The following is a 22,801-nucleotide window of genomic DNA, read 5'->3' as shown; positions in this document are numbered from 1 at the left end:
GTCCCTGCTCCTGCCAACCTAGCAGTTTGAAAGCACGTCAAAGTGCAAGTAGATAAATAGGTACCGCTCCAGCGGGAAGGTAAATGGCTTTTCCGTGCGCTGCTCTGGTTCTCCAGAAGCAGCTTATGCTGGCCACATGACCTGGAAGCTGTATGCTGGCTCCCTCGGCCAATAAAGCGAGATGAGTGCCGCAACCCCAGAGTCGGTCATGACTGGACCAAATGGTCAGGGGTCCCTTTACCTTTACCTGTTGGGGAAAGTAGTACAGTGAGTGCTGAACCTTCAGGCTGAAGTCCAGTGTCCCACAGTCTAGCTCCCCCCCCCCCATTAGTATCCAGAGAGTGGCAGATTATGGGGGTAGAAGCAAACAAGCCCTATGTCAGCACCTAGACCCAGGTGGTCATGTTTTAAAAATATATTTTGTAGACAGGAGGTGACCAGCCAGTTATGTAGATTTATTATGTTTGCTACAGTATATGCTTGTTATAGTATTTTTACTTTAAAATATATATTGGACATTGGCCAACAGAGTAGTTCCTTGAACCAGTCACAGCATCTCAGCCTATCCTACCCCACTGGGGAGGAGGATGACTATGTACTATGTTCAGCCAGGAGCTCTGGCCAGCTCCAGTGCTGGTGGCCTTGCTTTTTTAACGAAGGCGTTTTTGACTTTTCAACTCATCAAAAACTGAGGCTGATACACATCTTGTCCAGTTGGTGGTGCTATAAGATGTTGTAAAATCTAGAAAGCAGCACTGTGGTTAGGATTTTACATTCACTGAAGTCCCTTTATTTTGTGAATTTCAGCTAGTCCTCTGGTTACTGTCAGTGCATCAGTCCCTTCTATGTTACAAAACGTTTGGTCATAAATCCCAGTTTAGTGATCCAGAAAGTCCCACTTTGGAACAAGCTGCTGCCAGCTTGTTAAACCTGTGATGGTGTCTTTGCTCAGCAACTGATCCTTCCCTTGTTTCTCTAATCATAGGTTTCTCTCGGTCTAGGTAAGCCACTACACCACTTTTTGATTATTCTGGATGGTTAGTAATTAATTAATTACTTTAACAGATTCATATGCCACTCCTCTTCAAAGCTTCAAGGGCAACTAATAATAAAATATAACAGCAAACTTGGTTCTCTTTGTGGGTCTTTAGGCGGCATCATCATCAGTACACGAGATAAAAATAGTTGCAGACTCAGGAACATCCCAAGGTTTTCAGAAGTACAAAAAACACCTTCCTGAGCAGGAGTGGGGAACTGTGGTCCTCAAGATGTTGCCAGATTCTAAACAGCCAATACCATTTTTCCAGGGAACTATGGGAATTGTAGCTCTCTGAGGGGAAAAGGTCTCATAACAGCTCTCCGCATCCTTAACAAACTACAGTTCCTAGGATTCTTTGAGGGAAACCAGTACTGTTTAAAGTGGTATGATACTGCTTTAAATGTTGTAGTGCAGTTGGGGCACCAGGGAAGTCCACCCCCCCAATATTGACAAGACATGTTGCCAGGCTGGCAGCCTTGAATTAATGGAAGTTTCTAAGCCCTCTTCGAGGTATCCGCCTTTGTTTATCTCTTCCCCGGCATTCCCACACATCATGGCTGAGCATCACAGAAAAGTTGTACTCTGCAGAGGGCAGTGCCTGTGCAATTGCAATGCAATGCAATTGCTAGGAATGCTGGAGTTCCTAGTTCTCCAAGTTGCAGATTGGCAGGGGCAAATTCAACACGTGCATCTGCAGGATGGCAAAAGGGGCACCCCTAGGAATTATTTGTGTCATACAGCTATTCACCACGTGAATTTGATACATTAAACCATGAATCAGCCCCAGGCTACATGATTACATGCCTTAAAACCTACAGCCATAGAATCACAATACTGTAGGGTTGGAAGGGACCCCACGAGTCATCTAGTCCAAACCCCTACCATATAGGGCAGGTGAGAAAATTTCAAAATAATCATCATCATTCCATTCATGTTTACTATTGAAATCTTCTTAATTTCATTAATATCACAGTCATGCTATTATTTTGTCTGCATACCTGCACCTTCAATTGACATTCCCAGGGTGGCTTACTTTTTTAAACAACAGCAACAACAACAACAACAACTAAATCAAAAACCACAATATCAACAATAAAACTGCTTCAGCCTATTTAGTCCCATTGATGTCAATAGCACAACTGCTTGTAAGTTACTGCCTTGGAAAAAATGGGCCAAAAGTAAAAGCTTCAGGCCATTAAAACTCATGGCTGTTCCCTGTCTTGGGGCACTACCTGTTAAAACATGCAATTTCACTGTGGCAGAAATCTGGGCAGTTCCCTAAATAAATTAAATAAAGATCAGGCATGCCGGCAGCCTGCAGAAGAGAAGTTAACGATGGCAACTTCTCATTACCATTCCTAGTCAGCTAATTAACTGCAAGTTAATGCAAGCACCTAAAGCCTTCTGGGGAGAAAGGGGTAATGGTAACGATCATGCTGGATCATGCTCTAGGGATGAGAGAGTACAACTGCCATGGTGAATGAATTAAAGAACTTCATCCTGTCATGTGTGGCATGAGACATAGCAGTCCTCTGTTGACAGGATGCTTGATTTCCCAACCTGGTGCCCTCCAAATCAGAGGTAGTCAGTGTGGTGCCCTGAAACACCCACCATCCCTGACCATTGGTCATGCTGGCTGGAGCTGATGGAAGTTGGAGGCCAACATCTGGAAGGGACCAAATTGACTCTGCTCCAGATGTTGCTGGATTCCAACTTCCACTAGCCTCAGCCACCATGACCAATGATCAGGGAAGATGGGAGTTGTATTCCAACATCTAGAGAACATTAGGGTTCCTTCTGGATGAAAGCAGTTCACTGAGCATTCATCCCGATTTGTTCCCACCCGGTTTGCAACGGTGCTGGATGATGTTGCATCACTCAAACCATTATTCCATTATGTTGCATTGCATTTCCCCTCTGTGCTCCTACTTATAGGGGAAAGATGGATCTTTTGGAGAAGTGGGTTTGTTGCTCAAGAGCTTTGAATCAATTTTTAACTGTGCAACCTTAATTTGCTGGTATGTGACTGAATCCCACCTGAAAATAGTGACTGTCTGGGAGCACCACAGGTTGGGGAAGGCTGCTATAGACAAGCCCTGTCTTCTTATACTGCTGCTGCTTAGCACTAAAATATTGCTATTTGAAGCATTTAACACACATTGTCTCAATAATCCTTAAGACAACGCTGTAAGATGGGGCATTGTGATTATCCCCACACTGCAAGGGGAGAGGGGACTGAGGCATCAGTGGCTTGCGGAAGGCTATTTATGCTGCAGTCCTGCACCCATTTGCCAGGGAGTAAGTCTCCATGAACTCAGTGGAGCTTACTCCTCAGTAGACATGCTGCAGTGCTGTTGAACTCCCAACTCCCATCAGCCCCAGAATAACCAATGACTAGAGATTATGGCAATTCAGAAACATCTGGAGAGCCACAGGCTCCACATCCCTTTGGCCTAGTTAAACACTTTGGCCCAGTGTTTAAATCACTGGGGGGCGGGGAGGGTAGAGAGAGGAAAGGAAAGAATTGGCATCCACAGCCAACATCATTGGGCAACTGACAGGACACTAAGTCCCACTGGTGCTGCCCTCTTCCCTTGCCCCCCCCACCCCCCCAATGCTGGGTAGTCTTAGAGATATCATTTAAAATTTCTCACAATGAACTCAGGCATTGTACCTGCCCTACATTACAGCACTGTTTCCCATTAGGCCTAACACAGAAGGAAGCCTACCAGACTGAGGCCAGTTTGCATAGGACCAGGGCCTGACCAAGACATTTTGCTGCCTGAGGTGAAGGGAATTGGTGGGACACATGCCCCAAACACCCATGCAGAAATTGATTCGACCATCAGGTGAGGGCAGCAAGTTTGTTTAGGAGGTGCAGGGCACTCGCAGCTGTTCTCAAACACCTTGCCACTAGTTCTCGCCCTCCATTGACTGCCACCTAAGGCAGCCACCCTGCCCTACCTAATGGTAGGGCTGGTCTTGTGAGAGCTCTCTCAAAGCTGCACTTGCCAAAGAGGGTCTAACCCCCCCTTTATTTATTGCTTGTATTTATATCCCACCTTTCTTCCAAGACGCTCAAGGTGGCATACACAGTTCTCCTTCCCATTTTATCTTCACAGCAGCCCTGTTAGGCTGGGTTAGGCTGACATGCATTGACTAGACCAAGGTCAGTCAACTTCATGGCTGAGTAAGGATTTAAGCACTGGGCTCCCAACACTCTGACCACTACACCACACTGTGATGACCCCATGGCTATTCGTTTTAGAAGGCTACCAGGAACAGTGAGGTATATGGATGGCCTCATACCCAACATCTGCACAACTTTTAATTACGGCATTATAAGCTTAAAATCAGTTCAAATAAGCAAAATAAGCTCGGTCTCAGGCCTCAAGATGGACAGCTTATCGCATTTTGAAGTAAATGACCTAATACACAATCAGGTGACGTTGTGTGTGCGCACACGTGCGCGCATTAAGTCCAATTAGCTACCTGCTCCCCTTTCTGCAGCCACGCGCCGCCGGGCCGTGCTCTCCGCGAGCGGCCGCCACGTGGTTCCCCGGGACGCAGGCGAGCCCCTGCGACGGCCTGCCCAATGGGGCAGCTAGGATGGAGCCAAGCCTTCGAGGGGGCGGCGCCCTTAGCTCCAGCTGGCACTTTCCCCGCGTCATGTGAGCGGCAAGAGCGCTAGAGGCAGACCGAGCGCCAGCAGGGAGAGAAGCGCGACATCGCTGGCAGCTGGGCGATGGTAAGGGCGAGCGGAGCAGCCGAGCCGGAGCGGGGGTCCAAGATAAGCGGCCCGCCCCCCGGATACGGCCCGTGAAAAGGGATGGGGTCGCTGGGGTGCGCGCGCGCCTGGAGCGAGCCAGCAGCGGAGTTCTGTCCCCGAGTTAGAGACCTGGTGGGGAAGGGGCACTAAGTGTCGGGATCGCTGGGGCGCGCGCGACTTGCCCCATACTGTTCAGCGCACGCGCCCTTTCCCAAGCTAAGAAGTTTGATCACAACTGGCTAAGTGGTGGGGATGGAAATTTGGGCTCACCTGCCCGGCTAATCGAGGTGTGTGATGTGTTTGTTGATGAATGTGATAAAAGACGTTGCCCAATCGCTCCCACTGAAATCTTACGAGTTCAGGAGGCGGATCTTCCTGTAGATTTATTCTCATTTTTATCCGCCCTTCTTGAGTTTATTTGGAGCCCGGGGGGAAAGGCGGGGGGTGGAATCTCGCGCGCCAAGTTAACTTCGGGCTTGCTGTTGAGTCCCATGACCTTCGGAGCAGTGGCGTAGCGTGGGGGGTGCAGGGGGGGCTGGCCGCACCGGGCGCAGCATCTGGGGGTTAGGGTTAGGGGGCGCAATTCCACCGGTTAGGGGGCGTAAATTACTTGCCTTGCCCCGGGTGCTGACAACCCACGCTACGCCACTGCTTCGGAGGGAAATCTGGACGACGAGCGGATTTTCCAGCCGATCTTCGCCCTGTGAAAGCGCTACTCCAGAAATGCAGACTATGCGCGTCGCTCCCTCCCCGCTGACAGATGCAATCGGGTTTTAAGTGCGGGAATCCGGCCAAGCACGCTCAACTGCTAGGGCAAGGGAGACGTGTTGCAATCGCGTGGAGCGAAAAAAAGGCTGCCTGGCGGACGCGAGAAACTCGACGCGCTTGTCCCTCAACAAACAGTGGCAACGGGGCGGGATGCGGCCTATGGGAAGCGCGAGGACCCCTTGATTGACGGCAAGCCTGCCCCCTGCTGCTTGATTGGAGGGCGGGATTCCAGGCTGCCCTGAATGGGGAGGGCAGAAGGAGAGGGTGCTGTCGTCACCTCTCCGTAGGGCAAGTCGCATGAGCTCGGCGCTGCCAAGAGCGCTGCCCGATTGCAGCGGGTGGTCTGCGCCGGGCAAACGCATGATTTCCGACTGAGCAGGGTGCGCGTGGCCTGCGCGGTTCCTATTTATGCCCTTAAGGATCTGATCGGGACAAATAGGTAGACGAGAAGCTCGGCCCCGCCTTCTCCATTCCCCAAGTCCGGTGGTTGCTGGAGTGAGAGACACTTTTCATAGGGTTTCTACCTCCCCCACCCCGTGTTTAACCATTGCCCAGGCCAGAGGCATATCTAGACGCTGGCGAAACCTGCCTCCATTGGGGGTGCAGGGCAAGGGCAGGGTGCAAACAACCACCACTCTCGAAATCTCTCAGCAGTCAGAGGATCCAACTGAGGTGCAGAGGCCCCCCGTAAAATATGGGGAAAAGGCTGCCCTTCTCCCTCCTCGGGGAAAAGCCCCTAAGAGCCGCACACACGCTCCGCACGCTCTTTAAAGGGAGCGCGGCTCTTGGGGGAGCCTTCCTCCCGCTGCCCGGGAGAGGCTGCATGCGGGTAGCCAATAAGCCAGGACAGCAAGAGTGATCGCTGCGCGGTGATCCCACTTGCTGTCCTGGCTTCTGCCTTAGCCACGCGCAGCCTCTTCTGGGCAGGGGGAGCCTTCATCCCGCTGCCCTGAAGAGGCTTGGCGCAGCTATCCCAGAAGCCAGATCCCTTTTGCTGTTCTGGTTTCTGGGATTCAGAATATTTTTTTTCTTGTTTTCCTCCTCCAAAAACTAGGTGCGTCTTATGGTCTGGTGCGTCTTATAGAGTGAAAAATATGTTCCTATCCTACTTGTCCCCTCAAAGGAGCCCAGGGTGGCAGACACCAAAGTAGAACAATTATGCAAGTAAAATAAGAAACATAAGTAAAACATTTAAAAACATTGCAAGAATTTTAACATGCAAAGTGATGTGCTCTACCACTGAGCTGTGGTTCGTCTCCTAAATGGAACGTGGAAAAATCCCAAAACTTAAAAACAGGTCATATTGTAGTGATCTTGGTTATAGCTCTCCATTCTTTTATGTGCCTTATGCAACAGAGATAACCACAGAATTGGGAAGCTACAGAACTTTTGGCCTTGAGTGCTTGGTACAGTGAGCTGTGGCAAATAGCTATGGCAGAAAAATTGACCAACAGCTTAAATTAGCTAAAGGCAGGGATAAGATATTTGATCTTGTATATAGTGTGGTGTAATTTTATCACATTCACAAATCAGTGACATATGCAGAAACATTTATCAAAGATGTTCATCAGATTATTAAAGTATGAACTGTAATATTATGATGAAGTATACAGAAAATCTTCAGGTTGCTAGAGGATCTTAGATATATGCTTACATACACGTTAGAGGAAAAATATGATAGAGACATGACAGTAATTAAAAGATGTAACTGGCTATTTTGTTTTTCAGTGTTTAGTTTGGTAAGTTGGGAATAAAAAAATAATAATTTATGTTTGTTGACAAAAATAGGCAGAGCACACCTTAACTCTGCTCACAAAACTTTACTTATACCTGTATCTAAACCCAGTTCACACATCCAGTTTTCACTTGACTGTTTGTTCTTGGGAATGCACACAAACATCCAAAATAATTGTACACAACTTTGTCTATATAGGCAAAGGCCATTACAGATAAAGTGAGGATGCTTTAAAACACAGGTGAGATTTTAAAAATGGATTGTAGCAAAATTCCCACAAATACAAAATGTACCTTTCCTGCCTACTAAAAATAAAGTGGGACTGAGCCTTGACAGTGTTCATTTTCTTTACCACCTGCCAGAACATTAATACGTGAAAAGCCCTAACAAACACCTTTTTAAGGAAAAAAGGAAGGAAGGAAGAGGCATGTAATTACAATCAGGAAACATTTTATCAGTGAAAAATGAATGTTGTCGACTGAAAACTGGCCTGTATAAAACTAATGGTCAGGTCTCTAGCTCTTATTATTTCTTTGCTGTGGATTTGTAGGGGAAACACACATGGAATGATTAAGATTCAACAACCTCTGGACTTAATTTTAATCAAAGCCTGCTACCAAACACTCCTAGAGGGAGGGGAAAACTAAGAATGAGGCTGGTTCCTCCCATTCTGTCCTTTGTAAACACCTGGAGTAGGTGTTGATCTAGTGTGGGAGCAAGGCAAGAGGCACTTCCAATCTTGTGAATGGGGTTATGAAATGCATTGAGCAACATCAGGTCTTTGACCCTGTGTTGCTGCTGGCAGACCTTGAAATACTTTAAATGCTGCTCCCTTAAAGGCTGGGTGTGTTTACTGAAGAATGCTCCCCCAATCTCCAGCGGGGCTTTCAGCAATATGAGAAGATAGCAGTGGCAAAGAGCAGCATGGACAAAGCTAAAGGAATTTCATGCCTTCACATCTCAGAGGCTGTGGGTTCTCTTGATCCAGTCTGGGTTACCTCCTCCCCACTTTGGCTATGTTGTTGGCACCTTGCTAATACAGCAAACTGCCTTGCTGATGTAGTCCAAAGGAAAGCAGAGCAGTATGTTTGGCACCAGCTGGGCTGCAGGAGTTACCAGAGGGCACCATCCAACCATTGTAGGGACTTCACTCCTGATTTGTGTAGGGTTTACTCCTTAGCCCTTTCTTCTCTCAAAGATATCCTGCAAGGCAGTGGAGGTTTGGGTGAGAGTTTTCCTTCTCTTAGATGGAAACCTCCTTCCCAGGTTGACCATCTGCCTCTCACTCCCCTCTGCAGCACGTGCAGAACCTGCCTTCCTGACAGTTGAATGGACAGGACTCATCCATTCAGTCCCCTGGAGCCTGTCTTCTCATGTAGGGGAAGTCCCTGACACATCAAGGGTTTGAGACCCATCGGCTACCCACACCTGGTTTAGACAGCCAGCTGAAACCACTTCCTGGGGTGGAGCCACTGTCACATGCTGCCAGCTTTCAGGAGCCCAGGTGAATGCTGAGTGCAGGGTGGGGACCAAAGATGGAGAAACTGCCCAAGAAGGAGCAAATGTACGCCCCACCAGATTTTACAATCCTTCTCTAACATCCCATGCACCCCTTTGGCTATGTACACATCATATATTTAAAGCCCAAGAATCCTGGGAACTGCAATATGTTAAGAGAATACATCTCCCAGGATGAACTACAGCTCCCAGTGGGGAAACTGCAGCTCCCAGGATGATTTGCTGGAAGCCATCTGCCTTAAACGTATAGGGTGTACCCAGTGCTTTTTCCCCCTAAAAAAATGTTTTGGGGTACTCTCACTTCCGTCTGAGACTTCAGAAACACCAGGAAAGGAAAGGAAGCTGCCAAGGGCGGTAAGAATGGAACTGGCAATTAACCATGCTAGAGAAGAAACTAAAAATTTAATTTTTTTGAAGTTTCTTCTCCTGTTAGATTCACAAAATGTTTAGGTGTATGAGTACCCCTGCATCCCCCCCAGAGAAAAGCACTGGGTACCAATACGAGCCCATTAAAACTAATATTGATGTAAGTGTGAACAGAGACATGGAACAGAATCTGAGATAACCATAGTTGTTTTTTTTGAAATGCTTTTCACATTTCACCCTTTCTAACTTTGGGTGAAATTGAGAAACCACTAATGGGACAAATAAGATTTTTCCTAGGCAAACCTGTCTATCATTACCACATAGTTTTGTAATCCATAGTATGACCTGTTTGAGGTTAACCAATATTTCTTTTGATTCGGTTATCAGATGCAGGCCTTATTTTGTTTCAAAGAACTACATTCTTGCTTTCAAGTGGGAAAGAGCCCTGGCAGATAAGCCTTGAGTTGGACCCCATTAAAGAAATTGCCTCTGTTCTTCAGTCTGTTAAACCCTTAGGGCACATCCTTCCAGATGGTTCTGAATGAGTGCATTCAATGCACTGTGTTGGCTAGAGTTCAAACAATGGGTGGATTCTCAAACAGATTCTTGTAAATTTGAATTTGTATTATCTTTTTTTTCCAAAATAAGGATTTTAAAAGGGGGAGGAGAAGTGGTTTTGTTTTGTTTTTAATACTGAATCTGTTTATAGTAGTAAATCAAAGTAGTATATAGATCCCTTCAGGTGTTCTGTATTCCCTGTATTACTATTTTTAAATTAAGGAACCTCCTTGTGGTTGTCTTCCTGCAGGTGGATCTATAACCAATATTCATAATTTTCAGCTCGTTGGCATAATATATTATATACAGCTATCAATACATCTTTTTATGAGGAGGCGGCAAACCAATGGTCTCAGTAAATCATAGCAAACTGGTGTCTGCTTCAAGTCAGCTGGCTGCTTCAGCTCCCATTCAGTTAGCCAACGCTTCAGTTGCTCTCAAGCATGAGATGCCACCATTGAATTTGCTGCAGGATTGCAGCAGGGAGCAGGCTTCTAACCCATCAGCTATCTCCAACTTAATCTGCACATCAGAGACGGGTGTTTCGCAGTCCAAGGTAAAGAAGGATGGGGAGAAACCACAGACCACTATCTACGAAGCCTACCTCAGACTTCCTGATTTTTGCCCGGAACTCTCCAGGGACTTTAGCCCTACACTGGAGGAGATTGAGGAGTTCCTGAATGAGAAAATGGCAATTCTCAAAGATGAGCTGAATGACAAGCAGCAGGCAGGAGGACAGCTTAAGAGAAAGTCTGAGATCAGCTTGGGTAGCCCCGGGGAACAGTCTGTTCCTGTAGCTGTTCCGGATGAAGGCCTTTCCTGCTCTGCTCAGTCAGGAGTGGTGGTTTCTGGTGGTACAGGCATCCCAGGGACTGCGGGGACTGTCCCAGTTGTCCTTCAGATCCAGCCCAACCAAGCGAGTGAAGGCAACTCACCAACCCAGAGCCCTGTTGGTGGTATTAGGGTGGCTCAGTTGGTCATCAGAATGCAAGGGCAGAGTCTGACTGTTCTTCCCCAGGTCATCCAAAGCCCTTCAACAGGCACAGAACAAAAATATGTACGGATAGCCCCTTTGCCTGTGACGCTGAGGCCTGGAGTTCTTGGAAGTGTGAAGAATGTGGAGGCCAGGGCCCCCAAAGCCTCCCCCCCTGTCATCCGAGTCCACAAGTGCACACATCCTGGTTGCACAAAGATGTACACTAAGAGTTCTCACCTCAAGGCACACTTCCGACGCCATACTGGAGAAAAGCCTTACACCTGTACTTGGCCCAACTGTGGCTGGAGGTAAGTGTGTGGCAATAAAAAAAGGCCTGGTTATGTGATTATTTTTTTGAAAGTTGACAGTTGACTTCGTTGCTCAATGAAAGCTTTGTGGGATCAGATAGGCTCACTTAACTACTAGAATAAACTAGTATTTCCAGCCAACAGTGCAGTCGTGTACCAGTCCCATTGTTTTCAGCGAGGCCTACTACCAAATCCTGTAGAAGTGTGTTTAGGACTGCAAGGTTACGTATTGGTTGAGAAATAATTTAAAATGTATTGCCTGAACTGAAGTATACATGCGTCCTGGACACAACCCACTAGACATTTCTCTACAAGCTCTGCTGAAGTGGATTGGAGCTGTTCAAGAACATTGGTGATGATCATTGGTGCTTTTTAATATTACCATCTGTGTCTTTTTAAAGGAAACAACTCCAATGAAAACAAACAAATCTCATATTTGGTCAACAGTGAATGAATCTTTCACTGATGGGATTCAATTAGAAATTGTTATTTTTCCATCCCTGGTCAGATAATGATTGATACATACACAGCACTGTTGCCATATTTTATTCTTTTATTTCCTCAGCAAGGTTTCTGTTCCTCCTTTGACTGCCAGGCAGTGCATAAATGATAATGCTAGGGTTCATTAGGAGAGGAATTGAAAATAAAACTGCCGATACCATAATGCCGTTATACATATCTATGGTGCAGCTGCATTTGGAATACTGTTCCATATGGTTCTGGTGGCCTCTCCTTGAACAGGACATTGTAGAGCTGGTAAAGGTTCAGAAAAGGGCAACCAAAACTGGTCAAGGGGGCGGAGCAACTTATCTATGAGGAAAGGTTGCAGAATATGGAACCACAGAAAAAAAGTGAGTAAAGGTGATGTAATAGACATTCATAAAATGATGCATGTTGTGGAGAAAGTGGCTTGAGAAAAGTTTTTCTTCTTTTCTCCTACCTCCAGTAAAACTGAATGTTGGCACTGAATGTTCATGTGTTGCATTTTTGCTAATCTTGCAACTGTTCAAAGGCATAGGACCTCTTCCCTGATGGGAGAGAAAAATAAAAGGGTCCTTGCACTAGCCTCCCCATGCACTATAATTGTGCAACCCACCATTCTTTTTCAACAGCTTTGTGAATAATTTCACCTTAATCGTTCTGCATTTCCCAGAATTAATTCCATGAGTAGATTAGCTGCAGTTTACAGACTTCTGTGACCTGCTGGGGTGTAGATGATAGTCCAGGTACAAGCTCAAGACAGTCATGTGGCAAGGAGTTTCTTCTTTTAATAGGTTCCTTTTTTCCCTGATCCTTCCCATACATATGATGTACTGAAGTCGCAAAGTCTTCTGGGATTGCATTTGTGTCTGCCCATGCTGCCCCTTGTACCTTTTCCTCAAGCAGATGGTTTTGTTTAAAATTTAAAAGCCTCCAGCTGTCATGGCATTGGTGGCAGGGACTTTCCAAATGTGGAGAGGCTGCTCCTAGGGAACCTGCAGCTGCCAGACTTTGCAGGGGCTTTGCAGCCATTGCTCAGGGCATCTTGTGAAAAGAGGAGCTCAGTAAAATATCGATATTGTTTCCAAAATACAGAGGGCATGTGCAGTTTCCAAGCTTACCAAACAGGGGAGAAGGGCAGGGACTGGAACAGGCCTCCAGGCAAGGGTTGCACATATACGGTATGCTCCTCTCAAGCAACCTGAAATCCCTGACAACATATAGGGTTGAATTTACTGTTTCCTTGAGAATCATTCTCAAGGGGGTCCTGTGTGATCTTGGCTGATCTGCTTCCTTCCAGCTTCTTTGGCTGTAATGACCTGAGACTTTGGAATGTATTCCTGCTTAACTGCAGAAAGTGAAGTCAGGGGGGCTTCTTTCTCCCCCTTGTAGCTCTGGTAAATGTATTAGGAATCTGTTTGATCTCTGCAGTGCTCTATAAAACCAAACTTCTGCGCTACATTAGATATGAGCTGCAAATGGAGGAGGAGTCAGTGAGCATAACAAGCTTCTGACTCCACATTCTTTTGTGGACATTATGGATGGGCCCATCTAATGACTCTACCATATGTCTGGGTCACTGAGAATGCAGTTTTTAGTTCTTTGCTGCAGCATGTATGCGTCTCCTATATCAGCGATGGGGAACCTGTGGCTCTGCATGTGTTACTGGACTACAACTCCTAATAGGCTCAGCTACAATGGTGGATGGTAGGGATGATGGGAGTTGTAGTCCAGCAACATCTGGAGGGCTGTTATAGGTTAGCCACCCCGGCATCTCCACCCCCATTGTTCAGCCCAGGCACTGAGGGCCTCCTGGCGGTTCCCTCACTGTGAGAAGTGAGGTTACAGTGAACCAGGCAGAGGGCCTTCTCGGTTGTGGCACCTGCCCTGTGGAATGCCTGCCCTTCAGATGTGAAGGAAATAAGCAGCTATCTTCTCTTTAAAAGACATCTGAAGGCAGCCCTGTTTAGGGAAGTTTTTAATGTTTGATGTTTTATCGTGTTTTTAATATTCTGTTGGGAGCCACCCAGAGTGGCTGGGGTATAAATAAATTATTATTTTATTTTATTTTTATTAAATAAGTTTTCAGTAGCCCAGTGGGTTAGAGTAGATCTCATAACTGCCACTGAGTAGATTACCCAATATCATCCAGGGAATCTGAAAAAGCAGATGATCCAACTGGATTCCTTCTTTCTAGGGTTGGTGACTGTGAGATCTCCTTTGTAATTATATATTTGCCTTTACAAGGTGCAGAAAGTTATGAAAGGGCAGTGTACCAGTTGGGATTTCTGAACTGCTTTTAAAGGCTGCACATGTACTGGCATATTTGAAACATATAACCTGTATGCATATGTGCCCTGAAGATCTGTTGCCAATTGCCAAACTCAGTGGCATGCACTCATGGGTGAGATGGAAACATACCATTTCAAATACAAGAATGTATGTTGTATGTATGTGTACAAAATCTTTAATATGTGACATATTCATTGAAAGAGTTTTATTCTGCTCTTCATCCAAAAAAGACTTCTAGAAAGAAAAGGGATTGGGAGAGAAGAGGTGGGATGATTTCAGGCACTATTTCCTAGTCACAGATTTCTAATCATCCTTAGTCACGAGCTATTTCTCACGATCTGAAGTTGCAGGGGTTCTTGTCTGCCCATTAGTCTTTTTGAGATTAGAAAAAGAGACAAAGTTATTCCCTTACATTTCCCCACTCAATGGCACCACTTTGGTTCAATCAGGGCCCCTTGACAATTAAAAAAAAATGTTGTCCAGGGTTGTTTCTGATGTGACTCTGAGTGGGTTGTCAGTGAGATCATGTCTGGTCTGTTCCTGAATTATTATGTAACATTGGACAAGTTGTGCTTCCTTCTTCGTCTTTGTTTTCCTCACTCCAATCAGAGAGACAGTATTTCACAGAAGCTTGATGACTTTGTTAATATTTGTCAAGGCCTTTGAGTTCCTTTGTTGGAAGGAACTCCTTGAACTTGTTTTAAGGCTTACTGCTCTTGTCGAAGGCTGATTTTCTTCTACATCATGTCAGCCTTGGTTCATATGTGAAAAGAAATGAAGGAACCAATAAGGGGTGGGAAGGAGAGAGACAGACAGAATGTCAGTGGTACACAAGAATAAAGGGTCAAGAATGGGCAATTAAACCCCTGTCTTTGTGCACCTTTGAGAGGTTATATTTTATTTATTATCACCTTTATATCCCACCAAGGAGCTCAAGGTGACATACATAGTTCTCCCTGACCCCTTCCTGTCCTCAAAGCAACCTTGTGAGTTTGGTTAAGCTGAGGGACTGTGGCTGGCCCAAGCTCACCCAGTGAGCTTTATGACTGAATGGGAATTTTGAACCCTGGGCTCTCAGGTCCTAGTCGTCTCACTCTACTACATTATCCTTTTCACCTGAGATGGTAAATCTGTGACCCTTCACAAGCTGTTGGGACTATAGCTGCCATCAACCTTGATCATTGGCCATGCTGGCTGGGGCTGCTGGGAGTGGAAGATGAACAACATCTGAAGGACCATCACGTTGTGCCATCCCTGCCCTGCCTGAACCCAAGAGTGGTTCATGACCTATAGTCCCAATGCACCAGAAGCCAATGAATTGCACCTGCCTGTTTCCAAGTGGCAAAGATTCATGTCTAGAGAAGCTGCTTTCTAGCATCTTGCGGTTTCAAAATGTGAGTAGGGCGCATGTTTTCTATTTCTGAAATAGACACTGGATTCTTGAGAGTCACACTAGAGCAGCATCTGCTAGACAAATCTGCTTTATATCCCAGAATCCTCTCTTGTAGTTTGCTTTGACTGTGTGTGAAGCCATTTGGTGAGAACAACCTCCTTGGTTCACGCAACTGTGCAGTAAACATCTCTTCTTCTGTCTGGTAGGTTTTCCCGCTCGGATGAGCTCTCTCGCCACAAACGCTCCCATTCTGGACTCAAGCCTTACCAGTGCCAAGTGTGTGAGAAGAAATTTGCCCGCAGTGACCACTTATCCAAACACATGAAGATCCACAAAGGGTCATTCAGTTTGGGAATCCAGACAGCTCAAGGTTGTGGTCATAGCTGACTCTGCTTTTGCTGCCTTGCCAAGAAAATAATTCCTGCTCAAGTGAGATGACAAATGCAAATATAAAAGACGGCTTTGTTTGGAAGAGAGGAAAGGAATTGACTTGTGTAAAGTCTATTGGAATGACCAAAGCCTACTTCTACCTGAACATGCCTTTCAATCAGGACCTGCCTCCAAACAGGTCCCTGATACTTGTGAACTCTTGTAAAACTTGTAATTAGGTTTGTGGGAAATATGTGACAATAAAGGATGTTGGGGTGGGCAGGGTGAGATTCACTGTTTAGATCTGAATTTTAGAATATGGACTGTTTAGGCCAAGGATGGAAGAACCTTTGATCTTCTAGATTGTGTTGGGCTACAGCTTCCGTTATTTCTGACCATTGGCCATGCTCGGTGAGATTGATGGGAGGTGGAATCCAACAACATCTGGAAGGCCACAGGTTCTCCACCTGTGGTTTAGGCATTTCTAATGCTTTTTCCTGTGGTGTACACATAGAACAGTATTTGAATGGGAGGGTGTGGGTTCTTTTGCATTTCTTTCTGATTTAGCATCCTGCTTGATCACTCAGCCACTGATTCTGAAACTGTAATCAATGCAATGAAATTACAGGTGAAATATTCACTAAAATGGCAAATCTCAAAGTTCAGAGCTTGAATATCAGTACCAGGAAATCATATTTTCCCAAGCCTTTATTTTCAGACTACTAAAGCCAAATTGGTTTCATGGCATTCAGTGTAATTTGTGTGATGCGTAATGGTTTGTCTTTAGGAAAATGAATTGCATTATGGATTACTGTGAGTTGTTATTCTATAGCCCCAATTTAAATGTTTATTCTGTGAGCTGTACACTGCTTGTGCCTGAGAATGGGACTTGGGGTCCAAGACCTAACCTGTACACATGTTAATCCATGGTGGGAAATGTAATCTGATTTGTCTCTGAAATAAGACAAACAAGAGTGTCCTGAGTCTGCCCCAGACTGTAAAGCAGAAATGAGGAACCTCCAGATTGCTGGACTACAGCTCCCATTATCCCTAGCCATTAGTCATGCTAGCTGGGGCTGATGGGAGTTGAAGTGCAATAAAAGCCAGAGGGCCACAGATTCCCCATCCTTGCTATGAAGTTTGGTGGTACAGCCTTAAGTATTGCACACATTGCCTATGGTTACAATTCTATGCCACTTTGTTGAAAGTGAGCCCCACTGAATACAGTGGACTTGTTTCTGAGAAGACATTTATAGCATTGCACTGTAAATGCCTCACATGCCTTTTGTTTGAACTTATTTTGAGCATTGTTAATCCACCAGAGCTGTCATTATGGTTTGTTTTGCTTTTATTATTCAGGTTGCTTAACTTACCTTGCACCCATGGAATTCAGGGCTGGTTAGAGAGAGAGAGAGTGATTGATGCAAGTCCCAACACAGTCAGTCTCATGACTGGGTGGGGATTTAACACAGGTCTACCATGGCATTTCTGTGCATTGCTCTGGTTTACCAGAAGCGGCTTAGTCATGCTAGCCACATGACCCAGAAGCTGTACGCCGGCTCCCTCAGCCAATAAAGCGAGATGAGCGCTGCAACTCCAGAGTCGTCCGCAACTAGACTTAACGGTCAGGGGTCCCTTTAGCTTTACCAGGTCACCTGTGGTAGCCATTATGACAACTTCCACCTGATGATTTGTTTCTTTAGTTAAAACGACGAAGAGTTGTGCAGCACCTTAAAGCAGGAGTGGGCAAGCTGCAGTGCTCCACTTGCTGGGCTCCCAACTCTCATCAGTCCCAGCCAGCATACTCAGTGGCCAGGGGTGGTAACTGCTAGCCATGATGGGTACATTCTACCCCCACTGTTGGACGCAGTATTACCTATGAATGCCAACTGCTGGGAATCACAAGGTGGAGGGTTGCTGTTGTGTACAGGCTGTGCTTGTGGGCTTCCCACAGGCATCTGGTTAGCCGCTGTGAGAACTGGATGCTGGACTTGACGGACCTTTGGACTGACCCAGCAGGGCTTTTCTTATGTCGTTGTTATGCATAAGGTTACAGGTTCAATCCCTGGCATCTCCTGGTAGGGGAAGAGACCCCAGAGAGCCACAGATAGTGTAGACATTTCTGAGCTAAGTGGACTCATAGCCTCACCCTGTATAAAATAGCTTCCAATGCTCATGTGTCTTGAACCTATGTGGCAAGATGCCTTGTCTGTTATGTGTCTCCACCTTGTTTTTATGCAATGGTTCTTGCCAGAAGTTGAGAACAATAGCTTACCAAGTGCAAGTCTAGTAGCCTGCTCTCAAACATGTTTACTTGGAAGTGTTTTGATTCTGCGATACATATGTTGAGTGTGCTTCTTGTTGTTGCCTGCCTTGGTTATTCAAGCCTCCTTCCCCTGCGGGCACCTTCTTTTTCCCAGTCTGTGCCAGCCTGAGTGACTCATACACCACCTCTTTCTCTTTTCCTTGCTCCAGCTTCCTTAGACATAAAAATAACTTTCCTTTCTCCAGCTTCATTATCTCACATTACGTTCTTTGGATCTGCACACACTATACCTTGAAAGCACATTCTAAGCACATTCTTTCTCTCTCAAAAAAAATAAAATAAACGTAGGCACTGTAGTTTAAGGATTGCTGGGAATTCTAACTCTGAGAGAGGTCAACTACAGTGCCCAGAATTCTTTGAGGGAAAGAATGTGTTTTGAATGTGCTTTCAAGGTAGAGCATGTACTAATGTTCAGGCTCTGAACTGGGCTCTAAATGAACATCTAAAGAAGCTCTGTCACCATTATTCCTCCCACAGAATGAGCTTTTGTTGGCAATATCGACTTAGTCTAAAATAATGTTTGAAAAGCACCTCCTACGGGAAACTGTGCTATGACAATTCTAGCTATTTAAAGCCCTGAAAAAGAACTTGTGCTCACAGGTGCAGAAATCCAGGATTCATGCCCAGCCGTGCAGACAGATATATTTGCATATGTCACAGTAAAGAAAAACAAACTGAATCAGTCGTCATAGCTGACAGAGTTACTTGTCAATTGCTGCATTCCCTCTCGGAAAGGAAAATGAGTTTTGGCAATCTGTGTGATTCTTCCCCGCCCTCACTCTTTTCTTAGTTTTCATAGAAATATCTCTTTTTAGGCATCCATCAGTCATCCTGTGATAAAAGCCCTTTATCTCACATTGGCCTCAGATTAACTTCTTGGCTGTGTAAATAAAGTACATGTTCTAAAGGTCAATCAGAGGTTGCTGAAAGTTGAGAGAGTCCACAATCCATGGCAATACTGGAATCCCCATTTCCTTCCTTTTCATCCTAGCATGACACCATCGTGTCAATACTACCAGGGTCATTAACAGTTCACAGTTTTATAGGTTGATTGCCAATCACAGTGATTTTCTAAATTCAGTCCACAAGGAGGGTTGGCTAGAAAACAGACTGGATTATCAATTTAGGCAGATGGGTGGTTAGCTCAGGATAACAACCTTGGGCTAACAACCCTGAGATAGCAGGTACCATTGCCATAGGCGCCGACTCCATGGGGCCTGAGGGGGCCCGAGCCCCCTCAAAAATTCGTTTGGGGGGCTCTGCCCCCCCAATAATCTCAGGCGCCCCTCCAGCAGAGCGCCACCGCCGCCCCTCCCCCAGCCCAAAATGCACAGGGTCGGGCTGCATGCCTCCTGCCCTCCCTCCCGAGCAAAAGCTCCACCCAATTTCCTTCGGAGCTGATTAATAGGCGCAGCACGCTCTCCCCTATTCGCTCACGAGGAGGCGGTGCCACTTTATCTGCATATTCATGAGCTTATTTATTATTCATGAGCTTTCGCGGGCTCCCCCAATATTTTTTATAAGTCGGCGCCCCTGACCATTGCCTGAATCAACCTATAGATGGGCTAGCCCAAGTATCTTCAGATATAACATAAGTTCAATCAGGGGCAAGCAACACACCCTCAGCCCAATTTCAATTTGGGAGACAAGGAGGGGGGAAAGGGGTTTACAGACAGAGAACATTGAATGAAAGAGGGAGAGAGGGGAGGGGAAGAGCCACAGAGGAAGGGTACTCCTTCCTACTTTTAACTCTAGCCCTACCCACTACCAACATTCAGCTGCCAGTATGTTCTATGTTTGTTCATGACGCTTATAATTTGTCTTTCTTCCATCATGGAGCCCTAGGCAGTGTACATCTGGTTTCCAGGGAGGCACTCATTAAAGAACTCTGCTTTAACTTCAGCAAGGTGCTGGCATGTTGTGATATTATCTTAACAGGAATACAACCCATTGCAGAAAGAAAAAAAAAAAGGTTCCTGGACCCTGATTTAAAGGGATAAAGAACTGTGATAAAACTGGCATGATGACCTTTTTTTGGCGTTGGCGGGAGTGAATTCTTACTTTCACAAAGATGCCTGCAAGTTGGGCTTCAAAGAGAGGAATGCCTGGCTGACAGCAATAGTTTTTCAAGCAAAGACAAGGGATGTGGTGCACTTAGGCACACTTGGCTATCTGTGCCAGACTTGTCAAGGCTGCAATTCTTGAGGTCTGTTTAAATTGCCTGGTTTTTTGTTTTTTAAAAAAATATTTACATTAATACATGTTGGATAGGGAAGACAGAGTATGGCTTCACACAGTAGCTGTATCCTGCTCCTGTGTGGGAGAGACGTCTTGCACTTGGGCTGCTACATGATGCATGAGAGCTCTGAGTGTGTGTATGCAAGTGCTAGAGGAGGAGGCAATACAAAAACCTACCGCTGTGTGGTTTCCAGCGACCTACAATAAAGTATGGGTCAGCTATATGCAATTTTGTTCCACAGAATTACTTGGAACTCACATGTCACAATTTTCCTCATAACCTCCACCATTTCATAGGGGAAAATAGGCCTAGACCTGTGACTATGTCTTTGGGTGGGCCCTGGGGTGTGACTTGGCATATAAAGGCAGCTCAGGAAGGTGTGGCACTGCAAATGTACCACAGGCAGAATACAAGGCAAGTGAGGCACATAATACACATATGCACTGTACTGTTGACTGTTTAGAACATGGGTAGGCAAACTAAGGTCTGCGGGCCAGATCAGGCCCAATTGTCTTCTGGATCCAGCCTGCAGACGGTCCAGGAATCACTGTGTGGATCGCCAGCACGCACATGCTTTCCCTCCACCTCACAAGGCGCCGCTTCCTCCCTCCCTCCTCCCGGCTTCTCCCCGCCCTGCCTAGAGGAGGAAGGGGCTGGGCTTTGTTGGTGCCAGCAGCAGCAGCGCTCGAGCGCCGCCATTTTAAGCAGCCCCTCTCCGGAGCCCTTTCGCATGCTGCTCATCATCCCTCCACTGCCACCGCCAGCCCCTGCCGCTTGCAAGACATAGGTAAGCAGCCACCGGGGCTCATGGTGCTCTTGCATCACCCCCCCATATAGTCCACCCCCCCCAAGGTCTGAGGGACAGTGGACTGGCCCCCTGCTGAAAAAGTTTGCTGACCCCTGGTTTAGAAGATATTGTCCCATTTTATATGCAGGATTGTACTTAAGTATTTATTTATTTAGCCTGCTTCACTGAATGACATGGGGCTACTTGGTTATCTGCGTGATTTGATTCGGCTGTTTCCAGTCAGCGAAGCCAAAGCTAAATAAATAAATCCTTAAGCACAGCTTAAATGATACTAGTTGGACCTGTGTTAAAATTCCTATTCTGCTATGAACCTAACTCTGTGGCTGTGAGTCAGCCACTTTCTCTTCCTGTACGCTTGCCTCCTAGGGTGGTTGTGAGGATAAAATCACCATGCCTAGCACCCTCAATTTCTTGGAAGAAGGGTAGGATGCAAACATAGCAACATATAATTCATGCTCTTTATGTGCTTGCACACTGGTGTTTGTAGCAGTAAAGTGTGAAGAAGGCAAGCTTGTAAATGCACAATTGGCATGTACCAGGAGTCTAACCACAATTTTAACTTCCAGAGCATTCCCACTGCACGTATGCCGGTGCTGTGTGCCTTTCTTTTTATAGTTTACGGTGTTTCCTGCAGCAAAAACTGGCACACAGTGGCAGATGCTCTAGCGTTGCGAAGCATGAAACAGCTCCAACAGCATGTAGCCTCATCTGAATTGTGTCTCATCTGACTTCATCTAGATTGCACCTAGAGGTTAAAGTGCTAAGCAAAGCAGCCCAGAGGAGAGTTCAAAAAAGTGGCTTTTCATGGCTGCATCTTGTGCCTTTTATCTTTATTGTGAGCAGGGTTACCAAATAATTGTGAAACAAGTTACTCTTTGCCTACTTTGTGCAATCTCTGTAACTCTTAGAATTTTCACTTTAGCTACTTGATAATTGGGCTGCCTTTATGGACACTTGTGCTATATAATCCAATATAGCAGAATCAATCTTTACCTTTCTAGTTTTACAGCAAGACATCCAATGTTCTCCCTCTACTCATCCTACCTCTGCCTTTGAGGAAGGCACATCATCATTTGTAAACCAATTAAATAAACTGAGAAAAATAAATCGAAAAACACCACAGGTTTCAGTGTTTTATTGCAGCCACAGACTTTGGCGAAGTGTCCACAGGGCAGCTTTTACTGCGGCAGGTGAGGGGCAAAGTTTGTTCAGAACATGATTTTTACTTTAGAAAGAGTACTGTATATCCACCCATGCTCCTTTGTCTCTGAATCCTTGCCCTTTTCCCTATTGAAAGTTATCTCCTGCTTGTTCTCTAACATCAGACAATTGGCAGAACACCATCTCTCCTCTTAAATCATTACCTATTCATCCTGCAATCACATCCTCTGGCTTAGAAACCACTGGCCTCTATCCGGGGTGCACACTTAAATATTTTTTGGGGGGCAGGTAAGCCCTTCTACCACATAATCAATCACAAGACACTATTTGAATGGAATGCCCAACAGCTTGGGAAGGGAGGGGGCTGGCCCCTCAAATATTTTATTGGAGTGTGTGTGAAAAGTACCTCGGCCCCCAGCTGGCTCCTATGCTTCGTATGGGTTTTGGTCTGCGGGTCTATAGCTTTAAAGCTCTGCAAAATGATCGTGGCATTAAACGTGAATAAAAGCAAACTAAACAGATTATCCACAAGAAAGTGGGCGTGCCTCCACGGGCGTCCTGGCCGCTTACTTCGAGTCCATGCAACAAATAATACAAAATGACAAAACACAAGCATACACTCCTTCTCTGTCTCTCTCTGGCCTGTAGAGGCAGCCAGCAACCACTTATTAGACTTCAATCCCCACAGTGCCCTGC

The 22,801-nt window shown here is 45.9% G+C and overlaps 1 protein-coding gene across 2 annotated transcripts; it reads left to right on the top strand.

Annotated features, from left to right (window-relative positions):
• Nucleotides 1–4,668: 4,668 nt before the first annotated feature.
• LOC309535350 (Krueppel-like factor 15) lies at nt 4,669–18,810 on the top strand. Of its 2 annotated transcripts, XR_014221205.1 has the most exons (4): nt 4,669–4,787; nt 10,004–11,037; nt 15,409–17,379; nt 17,591–18,810. XR_014221205.1 is itself a non-coding variant. In XM_082228378.1 (3 exons), exons 2-3 carry the CDS (start codon nt 10,100–10,102, stop codon nt 15,587–15,589), a joined length of 1,119 nt encoding a protein of 372 aa, XP_082084504.1. In that variant the 5' UTR covers nt 4,669–4,787; nt 10,004–10,099; the 3' UTR covers nt 15,590–18,810. The 2 variants fall into 2 exon arrangements, 1 of the variants encoding a protein (XP_082084504.1); XM_082228378.1 differs by having other exon boundaries at nt 15,409–18,810.
• The last annotated feature ends 3,991 nt before the right edge of the window (nt 18,811–22,801 follow it).

This window comes from Podarcis vaucheri, assembly GCF_965113315.1.
Source record: "Podarcis vaucheri genome assembly, chromosome: 6".
Classification (NCBI taxonomy): domain Eukaryota; kingdom Metazoa; phylum Chordata; class Lepidosauria; order Squamata; family Lacertidae; genus Podarcis; species Podarcis vaucheri.
Note: the sequence above shows the minus strand (reverse complement) of the source record. Positions and strands in the feature narration are given on the sequence as shown.

What these genes read in the sequence shown, in the direction of transcription:
- LOC309535350 (XM_082228378.1), top strand. Translation starts at nt 10,100, where the DNA reads ATGGTCTCAGTAAATCATAGCAAACTGGTGTCTGCTTCAAGTCAGCTG. An exon ending in TGGCCCAACTGTGGCTGGAG is followed by an intron (nt 11,038 to 15,408) that starts GTAAGTGTGTGG and finishes TCTGTCTGGTAG; the next exon opens with GTTTTCCCGCTCGGATGAGC.